The sequence below is a fragment of the Hemitrygon akajei genome, chromosome 17 (assembly GCF_048418815.1).
Source record: "Hemitrygon akajei chromosome 17, sHemAka1.3, whole genome shotgun sequence".
NCBI classification, from domain to species: domain Eukaryota; kingdom Metazoa; phylum Chordata; class Chondrichthyes; order Myliobatiformes; family Dasyatidae; genus Hemitrygon; species Hemitrygon akajei.
This window is the reverse complement of record NC_133140.1, coordinates 55,772,618-55,788,094: the sequence shown is the minus strand read 5'-3', so window position 1 is coordinate 55,788,094 and position 15,477 is coordinate 55,772,618. Positions and strand designations below refer to the sequence as shown.

At 39.4% G+C, this 15,477-nt stretch overlaps 1 protein-coding gene across 1 annotated transcript in view; it reads left to right on the top strand.

Moving 5' to 3' along the window:
• The first annotated feature begins 238 nt into the window (after positions 1–238).
• slc7a5 (solute carrier family 7 member 5) overlaps positions 239–15,477 on the top strand; it is a 59,257-nt gene continuing 44,018 nt past the window's right edge. The window contains exons 1-2 of the mRNA XM_073070174.1: positions 239–1,044; positions 10,206–10,331. Coding sequence (XP_072926275.1) covers positions 471–1,044; positions 10,206–10,331 — 700 coding nt within the window. The 5' untranslated portion in view covers positions 239–470. The remainder of the gene's footprint in view (positions 1,045–10,205; positions 10,332–15,477) is intronic.

Genomic DNA, 15,477 nt, shown 5'->3' with positions numbered 1-15,477 from the left:
TCTATGTTTAGATAAACTCATTTTATCACGGGTATAATTCTTCAGGTTACCTTCAGCTACCAAATATTCCAAGAGAATAACTGAATTAAATAGCTTGAAATTTATACTGTTCTCTCAGTGTTTTACTCTTTTGACTCAAATATACTGACAAAAAAGACAAGTTAGATTTGAGGAAACCACAGAAGAACAGCAAACGACAAGAGAGCGGCTCCCGGCGAAACGCCAATTGATCCGCCCAGTATTGCATCATACCGGAATCCGTACGTAACGAGTATGAATGGCTGGGAGGACAACGCTTAGAAGAATGATTCAGTGATCCCATGGCGATTTAACTTGAGGGAAATTTGGCGTTTAAGAGTGAAAAGTAAGCACGTCGTGTCCATTTTCAGAGGGTCCGGAGGGGCGACAGCGGCACCTTTCAGACTAAACCATCGCCACCAACGAGAGGCTGAGACTGAATTCAAGACCTCATGTCTGATTTAAAGAAGAGAAGCTCGGGGTCAGTCCGAGAGACAGGGGGAGACTCCGGTCTGGTGGAAGAGGAAATGTTAGCAGCAAATGCGAACGGGGAACCGGGCGCGTCCCCCGGCTGGGACCAGGATAGCCCGCAAACAGCACCCACCGAATCAACCGGTGTCGTCTTAAAGAGAACCATTACCCTAAGGAACGGGGTCGCTATTATTGTGGGAACCATTATCGGCTCAGGTATCTTCATCACACCCACTGGTGTTGTGCGAGAGGCCGGCTCGGTTGGTTTCTCGCTCATTGTCTGGTCCATGTGTGGCGTTTTCTCCACCATCGGAGCGCTGTGCTACGCAGAGCTGGGCACCACCATCATGAAGTCGGGAGGGGACTACGCGTACATCTTGGAGGTGTACGGCTCTCTCATGGCTTTCCTCAAACTCTGGATCGAATTGCTCATCATTCGGCCCAGCTCACAGTACATCGTGGCGCTGGTCTTTGCTACCTACATCATCAAACCCGCCTTCCCCAATTGCGCCGTGCCCGAAGATGGAGCCAAACTGGTGGCTTGTCTCTGTATCTGTAAGTATGGATCAGCACAGGATGTAGCTTCACCTCGAGCCAGTGCGGCACTGAACCTTCTTCTAACTGGGTTTTTTTTTAATCAAAGCAGATTTGCTCCTGAGTGTCGAAGTATTGAAGCAAATAAGGTATAATTGAAGGGTTATTTAAGATGTTTTTGGAACAGATTTTTTTAAAACTTTATTCTATAAACTGAATTCAGTTTGATTTCTGGCCTCTTTTATTTTGCGACGCTGTTCCGGGGCGAGTGGCGCGGCGACAGCCGACCCACGTGCGAGTGATACCTTCCTGTTTTATTGTACAATTTAGTCCGCTTTCCCTGCGTTCGCGGTTTTATAGCCTATTGGACGCGGCGGCTGTCAAACATTCTTCGAACTTGCTGATGCAACAGCTTGCTGTTGAGTGAACAAAAGCCAAAATAGTCCCCACCCCCACACTTTCTTGGCGAAATTCAGCTTAAAATCAGTATGTCACTAGATGAAAGAAGCATTTCCTTTGTTACACGCTGCCTTTCCTGGGTAGTGGGAATTCAGTGACAGTATCTGTCCAGTCAACGTCCTCTAGGACAGGTGGGCACTATACGGGATTTTGACAGTATCCAAAAACATTGTTAAAGTTATCAAGGGGTGGCTTCGGTACATAGATAACCTTTGCATTCAGGGATTTTGTTTTTTAAATAGAGGCTTTAAATGGGGTCGATCATAACAGGTAATTTGAGTGGAAGAGGAAATGTGATGGTCAAAATATCTGTTTTGACGTGCCTTTGCTCTGTACCGGGACAATAGAGCTCAGTAACAGGGAATGCACTGGAAGCTTGCCCAAATATCAATTTGAGATCGAGCAGAAATTCTCTACTCCACTGTCGGGCTGAGTGTAAGAGTGAATTTCACCTTGACTAAACTTGAAAAGAAACTTGTATGGTAAAAACATAAAGTCAGTTTTTTAAATATTCTTGAGTGGAAGCTGTAAATTCTACTAGTGTTTATTCAGGCTATTTATTTTCTGATACTTTTCAAAAAAAAGCATTATCGGAATTCTACTGTGAAGCTGCTATCCAAAGAGCTCCTCGTCAATAGAAGTGCTGTGAAATTTTCCTGCATTTTACAATACACAATGTGTTGGTCTCATACACTTGCACTACCTTCTAGAAATATTACTTTGAAATTTTATATGCAGTACTTTCTTCAGGAAACCTGAATTAAAAATTTGTGTTCCATCTTGTTGCTTTAGCTGAAATAGTTATAATAAAAGTTTAATCAAAGCAGCCCAGAAGTTAGAGATGCTTCTGTTGTGTGTCCTTGAACTTGGTATGGAGAGATTGTTTCTTTTCAATATCTTGATCTCAAAGGAACATTGCAATTTACGTCTTGTATATAATGTGATCTGACATCTATTTAATTGTTGAGCATGCTTGGTTCTGTCTCCCTGTTTCGTGGAGCTGATAGCTCCTGAAAAGTTATCAAGTCAGTTCAGCATATGTTCCAAAATTAATTTAATCACATTTTGTTTATGCTGTTTACTAATGCACCATCTATTCAGTGGTTCCAGATGACAGCTTGCCACAAAGTTAGAGTTAGTGATGTTAGTATTTCAAATGTTTAGTGCATTATTGGTAAAGAGTACCAGATAATAACATGTTTGTAAACAGTCCAAGTACTTCTACCACATGAAACCTAGACTCTCAGCAAATATTTTTGCAGAAATTCTCCTGCACCTTCCACACTTCCATGTGCTGCCTGGTGTCAATGAATTGTTACATCTTGGTGCTCTGCTGCTCGTTGCTCAGTCCTATGTGAATTTTTTTGCAGTTGAAGATTTATTCTGCCAGAAATGGATTTGATTCACTTGCCTGTACAAGCTCAGTGTCTCATGGTGCTCTTTGAAGTCACCGGGCTAGACACTCGGATTATGTTCCAAATCATCCTCGGCCCTGAGGGAATGGCTGTAAAAGAGGGAGAAGACAACTCGTGGATGCCAGTAGTCTTCGCATGTGGCTAAATGCAAGCTTGTCATGTATGTTAAGAGAGTATTAACAGTGAATGAAAAACAATGAGTGCCATTGTTTGCTGATTATTCACGTCCATGTGGTTTTCTGCAGGCTTTTGATAGTTTACTCCTTTCCTCCTCAATTTGGGTGTGGGGTCTCTTTTGGTAAGTTCTTATTATTAACCTTTCACCCAGTGCAATATAGAGTGCAAAATTGGAATTCAGTGTTGCTGAGGGAAGCACTGTATATAAATTTTCAAAGTATTACTTCAAGAAAATTCAGTGTGTGTATCGGAGACCAACATATAAAATGTGCTGCAGGAAAGTACTGTTTGATTATTGTTATCCAGTGATTTGAATGGTTTAAATGGTGGATTATTCCATTATTTCTGAGAACTTGGATGTGGAAAAGGCAATATTAATGTTCATGTTAATTTGTCTTGTTTACAGGCCATAATTGTTTCACTATGTCTTGCAAAAACTGGGGCTATCTAGGTAATTTGATAAAGTTGCAAGCTCTGAAGGCAATTTGAAAATCTGAGTTTTGTGTATACTACGATACTTGCATGCTGATTACGTCTGAGCTAGAGGTTCCACATACTTTATTGGAAGTTGAAATTCTGTTGTCACAGATGGTGTGTGTTCAGGGACCAAAAATGGGCAGTACACCACAGATATTCTGGAGACAGGATCTTGTGCATCAAAAATTAACAGAAGTAGTACTGATCACTATAATGTCATGAAAGTGCATTTCTCATTAAATCAAGTTTGTAAAAAGAATAAGTGTTCTAGCTTTCCACGCAAGATGCTGGAGGAACTCAGCAAGCCAGGCAGTATCTATGGAAAAGAGTAAACAGTCAATGTTTCGGGCCAAAACTTCTGATGAAGGGTCTCAGCCTGAAGCATCAGCTGTTTACTCTTTTCGATCGATGCTGCCTGGCCTGCTGAGTTCCTCCAGCATTTTGTATGCATTACTTTAATTCCCAGCATCTGCAGATTTTCTCTTTAACATTCTGACTTTACGTGATCAGCTTACTAAAGATATAGTACAATGTTATCAAACTAACTTATTCAGGGAAAAAAGTAATTTTTATTCCAATTTTCACCTGAAATTGCCTTTATTTTTCTTGTTCCATAAACAGAGATAGAGGAGACCTCCATTATTTTGATGAATTGCCGGTAACGGTAGTTTTAAGAAACAATTAAGAATGGTATGATAGCATAGCGTCAGGCTAACCACAATTACAGTACCAGTGTCCCAGATTCAGTTCATCCCACCCACTGTCTGTAAGGAGTTTGTACGTTCGTCCTGCATTCCAAAGACGCACAGATTAAAAGGTTGATATAATATGGATGTAATTAGGCCCAAAGGGGCATGTTACCACGCTGCCTTTAAATTTTTTTTTAAAGGATCAAAAGCTTAAATGAGCAGAGTTTGAATGATTTAAATAATTATTTTGAATCTGTGGACATTGGATTAGTCATCTGAATTCCGTCTACATGATCTTAAGGCACCATAGCAAAATAACAATATGTATGTGCTTTAGATAATAAAATAAATCCCATTTCATCTCTTTTTTTTCAGAATTTAAAATAAGACGTAAAGGTGATCACAGTTTTTGTTTAAAACACAGTTGCTATTTTAAGTATTGCTATAGAAAAAATTTAAGTCACTCATGCTTAATTATTAAAAATTGCTACAAAAATAATACCAAAGTACAATTTGCCTTTAACTGAAACTATTCTATCATGTAATGCTAAAAGTGAATTATTACATATGCCAGGCTAAGCTGAAAAATATTGGTGCACGGGATCCAAGGGAGAGTGGCAAATTGGATCCAAATTTGATTCTGCGGCAGGTAGTGGAGGAAGTATTTGCGAGTGATTTTCTCACTGCAGGGCTGTTATCATTAGGGTCACATAAGTTTTGTACACAATTCCTTGCTTTTTGTTGTCAATTTGGACTAACTGTAGAATGAATGTAAAGAAGTTTGCACATGTTTTAAAATTGGCTTTGTGGTTGGGTGGAAAGTGGAAAGCATTAGACTTCAAAAGGATGTAGACGTTAATTGGGCAGAAGAGTGGCTAATGGAGTTAAAGCAATAGAGTTTGTGGTTGTGCACTTGGGGAGATGCAACATGGCAAAGGAATTTCAATGAACAGGAAAATATTGAGAGTTGTGGAGGAACAGAGGGGAAAGGTGGTAGGATAAATTGATTATCTGATTAAGACACATGGATATTTTCTGTTATTAGCTGTAATGTGGAATGTAACACCAGTCATGTTTTGCTGTTCACAGCTTTAGTTAGATCACAGCTTTATTATTATCTACTGTTCTGATTGCTATATTACAGGTAAGGTATGAATGTGCTTGTAGAGAGAGCAGCAGAAATTTACGAGGATGTTGCCAGAACTGTGGAGTTCTGGCAAAGTCGGTTGTTTTCAATGAAACGGAGGAGGTTACATGGGTGTAATAGAGTGTATGAAATTTTGTGCAGCCTAGATCAAGTAGTAAGGATAGATTTGTTTCCCTTAGCTGATGGTTCATAAAAATCAGTAGGCGTAGAATTAGATTTTGGTTAAAAAACCATAGGAGGCAGATGTGGAAATTAAAAAAAATCACCCAGACATCAGAAGAGGTCTGGCACTCACAAAAAGAGTGGTAAAGGCTGCAGCAATCATTTAAACAGGGTTCTGGATGTGCAGTTGAGGAACTGTGTCCTGCAGTTTGTACGTTCTCCCCATGACCGCGTGGGCTTCCTGCGGGTGCTTCTGTTTCCTCCCACGTTCAAACAATGTATGGGTTAGTCATTTAATTGGTTACTCTGCTCTTTCTCTAAATAAATCAATGGTGGAAAGCCGGGTTTAGGTACGACAAGTCATTTCATCTGATGTGGACACTAGACCAAAAGGGATACAGCTTCAGTTCAGTTTCCTCTCTCTATTTATTTATCTATCGTGTTTCATTGCACTGCGGCCATAAAGTTAACAATTTTCATGACGTATGCTGGTGATATTAAACCTGATTCTGATTCTGCTTCCAAAGTTCTATTTTGCGTTTCAGCCTATTTGTATTCCTTGCCGTCGACAAGTGCATTGGCCTCACTTTAGTAATTAACAGTGAATTTAAGCACAAAACGTTTGTTTAAAAACAAAGGAACAGAAAATTATAGTTACTACTAATTGTATGAAGTACTTCTTAATAATGACCTAAATATTTTCACAATCCAAACCTAAATAGAGTAACCGTGCAGATAATTTGTTGTTTTGTTGGTTACATCGGACTCTGTAACAGTTTCTTACCCCAAGCCATTAGACCCCTCAATTCCCAGAGACACCACACACATACACATACACACACACACACACACACACACACACACACACACACACACACACACACACACACACACACACACACACACACACTCCTCCTCCCCCTCCCTCCCTCCTTCTCCCTATCTCAGCAATTTTTGCTCATTTCTTTCTCAATTCCTGCAAAAACATTATTTATTATTATATTGTAATTTGCCCTTTACTATGCCTATTGTCTTGTTTATTAATTATTGATCTGTTTTGTGCACTTTATGTAGTCCCATGTAGGTCTGAAGTCTAATGTAGCTTTGTGTTGTTTCATGTAGCACCATCGTCCTGGAAGAATGTTGCTTAATTTTTACTGTGTTCTGTGCCAGTAGTTATGGTTGAAATGACAATAAAAGCGACTTGACTAGATATAATGTGAATCAAGTTGGCAAAATTGGCTATTAGTCAATGCAGTTGAAACAGGTTTGTCTGATGCAACCATGTCTTGTGTTGCATTCGTTCATTCTGCAGTGGGTGGAGCTGAAGTTGATATTAGTTTACAAGCAGCTGTTTAAGCATGCAATTTACATTTGCTTTGACAGCCTTTTGAATTATGTTGTAAGATAGGACAGTAAGATCCTTCTTTTAATTGGTTTGCCCATCATATTCCACACACTTTATGCTTAAGGCAAAGAATCATGTGTTGTTGCCCTTCTCTATCACTCTTTTCATGCCAATGATTAATGTTTCAGCTACAACGGATTAAAATTACTGAAAAATAATACAAATTTGAACCACAATAGCAAAGTTTTGAGAATTAAGTTTGGTATTTATATTACGTATAGCAGGCTGTTGACATCTCAGAGTTTGAAGACAGCATGTTAGTGGTGCAATTTTAACTTGTACGTTGGTTTGACTCTCCAGAATGCATATTCCTAGAGCATTTTATCATGCAATCCATATACTCAGTACTAAATCTCACTCTGCAGCTAACCTGCTAAACTGGTTAATTGGCATTCACTTCATATATAGTTCCTTTTATCTGCTGTGAACTACTGTAACTTAATAGAGATTAACTATATAATAAGACCGTCTACATGCAGTCTTCTGATTAAAGTGGAGAAGAAAAGGATCTTACTAGTGGAACAAATGTACATAGAACATAGAAATTTACAGCACGTTACAGGCCCTTTGGCCCACAAAGTTGTGTCGACCCTGTAACCTTCTCTAGAGACTGCCTAGAATTTCCCTAGTGCATAACCTTTTTTTTTCTAAGCTCCATGTCCTATCTAAGAGGCTCTTAAAAAACCCTATTGTATCTGTTTCCACCGCCGCTGCCAGCAGTGCATTCCACGCACTCACCATTCTCCATGTGAAAAACTTACCCCTGACATCTCCTCTTTACCTATTTCCAAGCACCTTAAAACTATGCCCCTCATAGCCATTTCAGCCCTGGGAGAAAGCCTTTGACTATCCACATGATCAATGACCCTCATCACCTTATACACCTCTATCAGGTCCCCTCTCATCCTATGTCGCTCAGAGGAGAAAAAGCCAAGTACACCCAACCTATTCTCATAAGATACGCCCTCCAATCAGGGCAACATCCTTGTAAATCTCCTCTGCACTCTCTATTGTATCCACATCCTTCCTGTAGTGAGGTGATCAGAACTGAACACAGTACTCCCAAGTGCGGTCTGGCCATGGTCTTATGTAGCTGTAACATTACCTCATGGCTCTTGAACTCAATCCCACGGTTGATGAAGGCCAACACACCGCACACCTTCTTAACAACACTGTCAACTTGAGCAGCAGCTTTGAGTGTCCTATCTACTCAGACCCCAAAATCTCTCAGATGCTCCACTCTGCCAAGAGTGTTACCATTTGTATTTTATTCTGTCTGCAAATTGGACCACTTCACACTTATCTGGGTTGAACTCCATCTGCCACTTCTCAGCCCAGTTCTGCATCCTATCGATGTTCCGCTGTAACCTCTGACAACCCTCCAGACTATCCACAACACCCCCAACCTATGTGTCATCAGCAAACTTACTAACCCACTTCTCCATGCAGGTCGTTTATAAAAATCACAAAGAGGAGGGATCCCAGAACAGATTCCTGTGGAACACCACTGGTCAGCAACCTCCATGCAGAATATGACCCGTCTACAACCACCCTTTGGCTTCTGTGGGCAAGCCAGTTCTAGATCCACAAAGCAAGGTCTCCTTGGATCCCATGCCTCCTTACTTTCTGAAGGAGCCTTGCATAGGGAGCCTTATCAAATGCCTTGTTGAAATCCATATACACTACATCTACTGCTCTACCTTCATCAATGTGTTTAGTCACCCACTTATCTGTCTCCTGTGGCCCTGGCGTGACTACCTGCTTGTAGCTGCTGTCTATCACCACTTCAATCTCCCTAACAAGCCAAAGGTCGTTGAGCTAAATATCCAGTTCCCTAACTCGGGTCTCTAAGGAGCTGCAGCTCGATGCACCTGATGCAGATATGGCCATCAGGGAGGCCGGAAGTCTCCTGGACATCTCACATCCGACACCCAGAATAGAAAATTGGCCTTGTAGTCATACCCACTATTCTAATGCACTGAGCCCCGCGAAATGCTCCTCTTTTAAAACTCTTCTCCTCGACTGGTGCGAAGCTCTCTCTCTTCGAATCGACTGGCCTGTCGCTAATGTGTCGAGCCCTGGGAAACGCTCCTTTTTCAAACTTTTCTCCCTGACCTGTGCGAAGCACTCTCTCTCTATGAATTGATTGGTCCACCACTAATGCTAAACCATATTATAAATTGCCTATTTAGAATTTATACAGTAATATTTGATTTGTCATATTTTATTTAATAGCTGTTTGTATCTATTTTTAATAGAAGTCAGTGTTATAACTTGGTTCTTTAGAGGACGTGTTGCAGCACTAATGGTGACAGTGTGATAAATTTTAAACTCTTTTGGTGGGTCAACTTATTTAGGTGGTTAGGTATTTGAAAGTCTTAACACAAGGTAAGGTTTTAACATCAGGGCATAGGAACTTTGAATACTCTTATACCCTGTGGTTCAGTTATTCACCATTTTCTAACTTGATTTCACAAAGACAGCAAAGATGTTGGCTACTGAAACTAAGTTTAGTTCTTCCATCTTGGATAAATTGTACATTCCTCTTGAATGAACGAAAGCTTATCTTAATGATACAGTATAGTCTTTCTGAAGCTTAGCCCTCTTATCAGTATTGAACATAAAGTATAAAACAGAACAATGAATGGGAGGCCCATTTGAGCCATGCTAGTAAGCCTCTTTTGTTCTTGTATCTATCTTGTTGCTTGAAACAAGGATTTCTAACAGAAGTGTAATTTTATCCCAGTTTAATCAGTTCACTTGAATTGAAACAATTCATTTAGAAAGTTCTATTGGGTCTTGTGAAGTACTTTATTTTTTTTTAACTGTTTATGATTACTTAAGAATGACTTCTTCCACAAGGTTCTTTTTATTAAAACTAGAATCAAAATTTTATCTTGACTAAGTAGTATGACAGAAAGCTTTGAATGTTCGAACATGAGGAATATCATTTATGCAGCAATGCCAGAAATTATTTATTGGACTGTAAATTTATCTCTCAAGTTCCTGACCCATTTTGATAAGTCCCACCACACCAGCTGTGATCGTTCAGTTGAATAAACATTATGAAGTGCCAATATTTTAGGCCCTGCTTCAAGAAGTATGATATGAGCTATCCGAGCTTTCAAATGTGAACGTTGGTAGTAGTTACAAATATTTATCCTTTTTCTTTTAAGAAAGTCAGATATGTAGGATATTTAAGGAAAATGCAAAACATGCAATTTAAACACATTGATTTTCTTTTTCAGTGTTTCTGACTGCAGTGAACTGCTACAGTGTAAAGGCAGCTACAAGAGTGCAAGACATCTTTGCTGCAGCGAAGTTGCTGGCATTGATTATCATCATCATTTTCGGCTTGGTGCAAATTTTTAAAGGTAAGTATGTGACAGATTTTAATTGTACAATCAGTCTGTTCCTGCTCGGTTTTGTGCAAAAGACAGGAGTACACTGCTGTGGTTTGGAAGGTAATTCACCTTGACCTTCTGAAGGGCAGTTAGGGATCGGTAGTAAATGTAGGTCTTCCCTGTGGTGTTCAAAGTCAATAAGAAACATTTGTACCATTCATTCCAACTAAATTGGATTACATTTATTCTGACTCAAAATATTTGATCAATATATTTTGTCTGTTAAATTTAGCATTATGATTAAACATAAAATCATTAATTGATTCTGCCATGGTGAAGAGATGTCTAGCCTTAAATGTTTACTGAATTTCTATCTATCTATCTATTTATTTTTTTAATATAATTTTAATATCCTCCAATCTTACAGCAAAACCAATTCAAGTACCCAGGTTTCCCCTGCTATCCAAAAGTAGAACGTTCCTATGAAACCATTTGTAAGCGGAAATGTCATAAAGCGAAGAAGCAATTACCATTAATTTATGTGGGAAAATTTTTTGAGCATTCCAGACCCAAAAAATAACCTACCAAATCATACCAAATAGCACATAAAACCTAAAATAACACTAACATGTAGTAAAAGCAGGAATGATATGATAAATACACAGCCTATATAAAGTAGAAATAATGTATGTACAGTGTAGTTTCACTTACCAGAATCGGTAAATTGCAGTTTTGTCACAGTTAAACACTTGCTTATATGAATAACCACCTTCTGTAATTATTTTCTTTAGTTCTTCTGGGAACTTTTTGGGCAGCTTCAGTATCAGCTGAAGCACTCTCTCCAGTAAACGTTAAACTGTGAAGCTGCCCTCGCCTCAGAAACCGATCAAACCACCCATGACTACCTTTAAATTCCACTTTCGCAACACTTTCATCACGAGCTCTCTTAGGCTTTTCTGGTACCTTAGGACACATGTTGCTAACGGATGCACAAAATAAATCGAGATAAAGTACAGATGCTCACAGACACAGTTCAAAGAGATGGCGGCTTGATGGTGAGTGTAGTTCCCGGGGAAGGAGCTTGGCGGAGGCGCCACTCTCGCAGCTCGGGGTGCGCGCTGCCTCTATAACGGCTCGCTGCAAAACAAACGCTGAACGCTATTTTTACTTTTCGCCTTTTTTCATTAAAGTGAAAATCCTCTTTGGATTTCTTTCAGCGAAAACAGGTACTAATGTAGGTCTTTCGTAAAAGCGAAGTTGCGTAAAGTAAACTTTTTTTAAAAAATTTTTTATTAGTTTTTCAAAACATTTTACAAATTAAAAACCCCAAATCCCAATGAGGAACATTAATACAGTGCAAAATTAAGCATACAATAAAAATATGCTACAAAGGAAGAGAATTTAACAAAAAAAGCACCTAAATTAAAGACAGGTAAGCTTAGTATCCTCCCCAAGCCCCACAACACAAGAAAAAACAACAACTCCAGACCAACCACACCACAATATAGAGAGTATAAGTCAGGACAGTCAAACTCCCAGACTGTGAATACACTTAGCAACAGAGGATAATAATGCCTACTACCAGAAAAAAAAAGGGAGCTAAAAGCAAGGGACCGAAAAGAAGAAGAAAAAAAAACCCTAGTCAAGAGGAAGGTTATGAAAGTACTCGATAAAAGGTCCCCAGACCTTATGGAACTTTAGATCCGAATTAAGAACTGAATAATGAATTTTTTCGAGGTCCAAGCAGGCCATAATGTCGTTAAGCCATTGCGCATGAGTGGGCGGGGCAACATCTCTCCATCTAAGGAGGTTCAAGCGTCTAGCCAGGAGAGAGGCAAAGGATAATATTCGGCATTTGGTCGGATCCAGACATAGATCTGTCTCGCCCCAAAAACCGAGCAGAGCAATTAAGGGGTTTGGTTCTAGGTGCAGATTCAGAATACACGATAACGTAGTGAAGACATCTTTCCAGAATTTCTCCAAGCTAGGACAGAACCAGTACATGTGGATGAGAGAGGCCACGCCCCTCTTGCATTTATCACAGAGCGGACTAATGCCAGGGTAGAATCGAGATAGTTTAGATTTAGACATATAGGCTCTATGACCAATCTTAAACTGTAAGAGACAATGGCGAGCACAAAGAGAGGTTGAGTTAACCGATTTAAGAACTGAGTCCCAGCTCTCATCGGATAAGGAGATATTTAAATCCTGCTCCCAGGCCATTTTAATTTTATCCACAGGGGCCCGTCGTAAGACTGCTAGTTTATCTCGGATAATTGATATTAAACCTTTACTTAGTGGATTAATGGAAAGAAATAGGTCCATAACATTTTTTGCAGGCATTTCAGGAAAGTTAGGAATTAAGGGAGCAATAAAATGTCAGACTTGGAGATATCTGAAAAAATGAGTGTTAGGCAGATTGAACTTAACAGAGAGCTGCTGAAAAGAAGCGAAGCGATTATCAATGAAAAGATCTTCAAAATGTCTAATGCCCTTCCTATACCAAACATGGAATGCTGAATCGTACGTAGTAGGTAAAAAAAAAGGTGATTATGTGCGACAGGGCTGGAAACGGAGAACCCCTGGAAACCGTAGCATTTCCTGAACTGGGCCCATATACGCAAAGTGTGTCTAACAAGAGGATTGGCTATTGATCTGGGTAGACTACTAGGGAGTGCAGAGCCAAGAAGTGCAGAGATAGATAATTCTTTAGTGAAGCTCAACTCCATTGCCACCCAGTTAGGGCACTCGGGTTGGCCGTGGAAGAAAGACCAAAAGGTAGCACAGCGTATATTAGCTGCCCAATAATATAAACGAAAGTTAGGTAAAGCCATGCCACCCTCTTTTTTAGATTTTTGGAGGTGGATTTTATTAATTCTAGAGCGCTTATTCTGCCACAGATATGACAAAATAATAGAGTCTAAGGAATCAAAGAAAGATTTAGGAATAAAAATTGGGATAGATTGAAATAAGTATAAAAATTTGGGGAGAACATACATTTTAACAACGTTAATACGACCTACCAAAGACATAGATAGAGGTGACCATTGTACCAGACTCTGTTTTATAGCATATGAAAGATTGGCAAAGTTTTCACGAAAGAGGTCTTTAAACTTCCTTGTGACTGTAATTCCAAGATAAGTAAATTGGTTATGGACTACTTTAAAAGGGAGATCACGAAATGTTAGTTCTTGTGCTTCTTTATTAATTGGGAAAAGTTCACTCTTATGTAAATTAAGTTTATAGCCAGAGATCTGGCTAAATTGGTCAAGAAGTGAAAACATTAGAGGTAAGGATGTAGACGGATTTGAGAGAAAGAGTAATAAGTCATCAGCATAGAGAGAAACTTTATGCTCAACACCCCCTCTCCAAATCCCGGTCAATTCAGGACAGTTTCGAAATGCTATCGCCAGAGGTTCTATAGCCAAATCAAAGAGAAAGGGGCATCCCTGACGGGTGCCACGTTTGAGATTAAATACTTGGGATTTCTGAAAATTAGTTAAAACAGAAGCAGTAGGACACAGGTACAGCAATTGGATCCAAGAGATGAAACTTTGGCCGAGGTCAAATTTTTCTAAGACTGCAAAAAGGTAGTTCCACTCTATACGATCAAATGCTTTCTCCGCATCGAGGGAAATAACACATTCAGGAATCTCAGTTGGAGGTGAGTACAAGATATTAAATAAACGCCGAATGTTAAAAAAAGGGAGACGGTTTTTAATAAAGCCTGTTTGGTCATCAGAGATAATGGAGGGAATAACGGTTTCTAATCTATGAGCCAAAACTTTAGCTAAGATCTTTACATCAGCATTGAGCAGAGAGATCGGCCTATACGAGGAACACTCTGTTGGGTCTTTGCCCTTTTTTAATAGGAATAATAGATGCCTCATTGAAAGAGGGTGGCAATTTGCCGTAATTAAACGAGTCAGATAATACTGAAAGTAACTGAGGAGAGAGAAGTGAAGAGAATGATTTATAAAATTCTACAGGGAACCCATCAGGTCCAGGAGATTTCCCTGAGGACAGTGCAGAAATTGCAAAAGGAATTTCTTCTGATGATATAGGCGCATTGAGTTTGGCTTTAAAATCAGATGAAAGTGAGGGGATATTCAGATTCTGTAAAAATTGATCAACAGAGATATTGTCATTCAGAGATTCAGAGGAATAAAGCCAAGAATAAAAATTTTTAAATGTGTCATTAATTTCTAAATGATCCGATGTAAAGTCTCTGTTCTCCTTCCGGATCTTTGTAATATGTTGTTTGGCTTTGGAACGCCTCAGCTGATTGGCTAGGAATTTACCAGACTTATCCCCATGAATGTAAAAGTGACTCTTGCTTTCGAGAAGTTGGCGTTCAACAGGTTGAGTGGACAGAAGGTTAAATTTAGTTTGGAGTTCAACGCGCTTCTTGTATAATTCAGGGTTCTTAGTTTGAGCATATATTTGATCCAATTCTTTAATCTGGTCAATAAGGTCTAATCAATCTGCACAGGATCTTCTGTTGAGATTTGCTGTGTAAGAGATTATTTGACCCCTCAGATATGCTTTCATGGCATCCCAGACAGTCTGGGATGGCACTTCAGGTGATGTATTAGTGTAAAAGTAAAAGGTTATCTGATCCTTAATAAATTCTACAAAATCATCATCCGATAATAAAGTTGAATCAAACCGCCAGTGTTTATTCCTCTGAGGGAGACCAGGAAAGTTCAGAGAGAGAGTAATTGGGGCATGGTCAGAAATCAGTATACTCTGATAGTCACAAGAGTGGGCAAATGGAATAAGTTGGTTATCGAGTAAGAAATAGTCAATTCTAGTGAAGGTATGGTGAACATGTGAGAAAAAAGAATAGTCTCTCTCCGTAGGATGAAGGAAACGCCATATATCAGAGATACCAAAATTAGAGAGAAACGATTGGATAGCTAAGGCAGATTTAGTAGGTGATCTGGTAACAGAGGACGATCGATCCAGATTAGGATCCAACCAACAGTTGAAGTCACCACCCAGTATAAGAGAGTATGAGTTTAAGTCTGGTAGCGAGGAAAAAAACCGTTCAAAAAAGTTAACATCATCAAAGTTGGGGGCATACAGGTTTGCTAGTGCAGCTTTAGTGTTATATAGTTTACCAGAAACAATAATAAAACGGCCATTTGTATCAGATATTTTATTATGGAGTTCA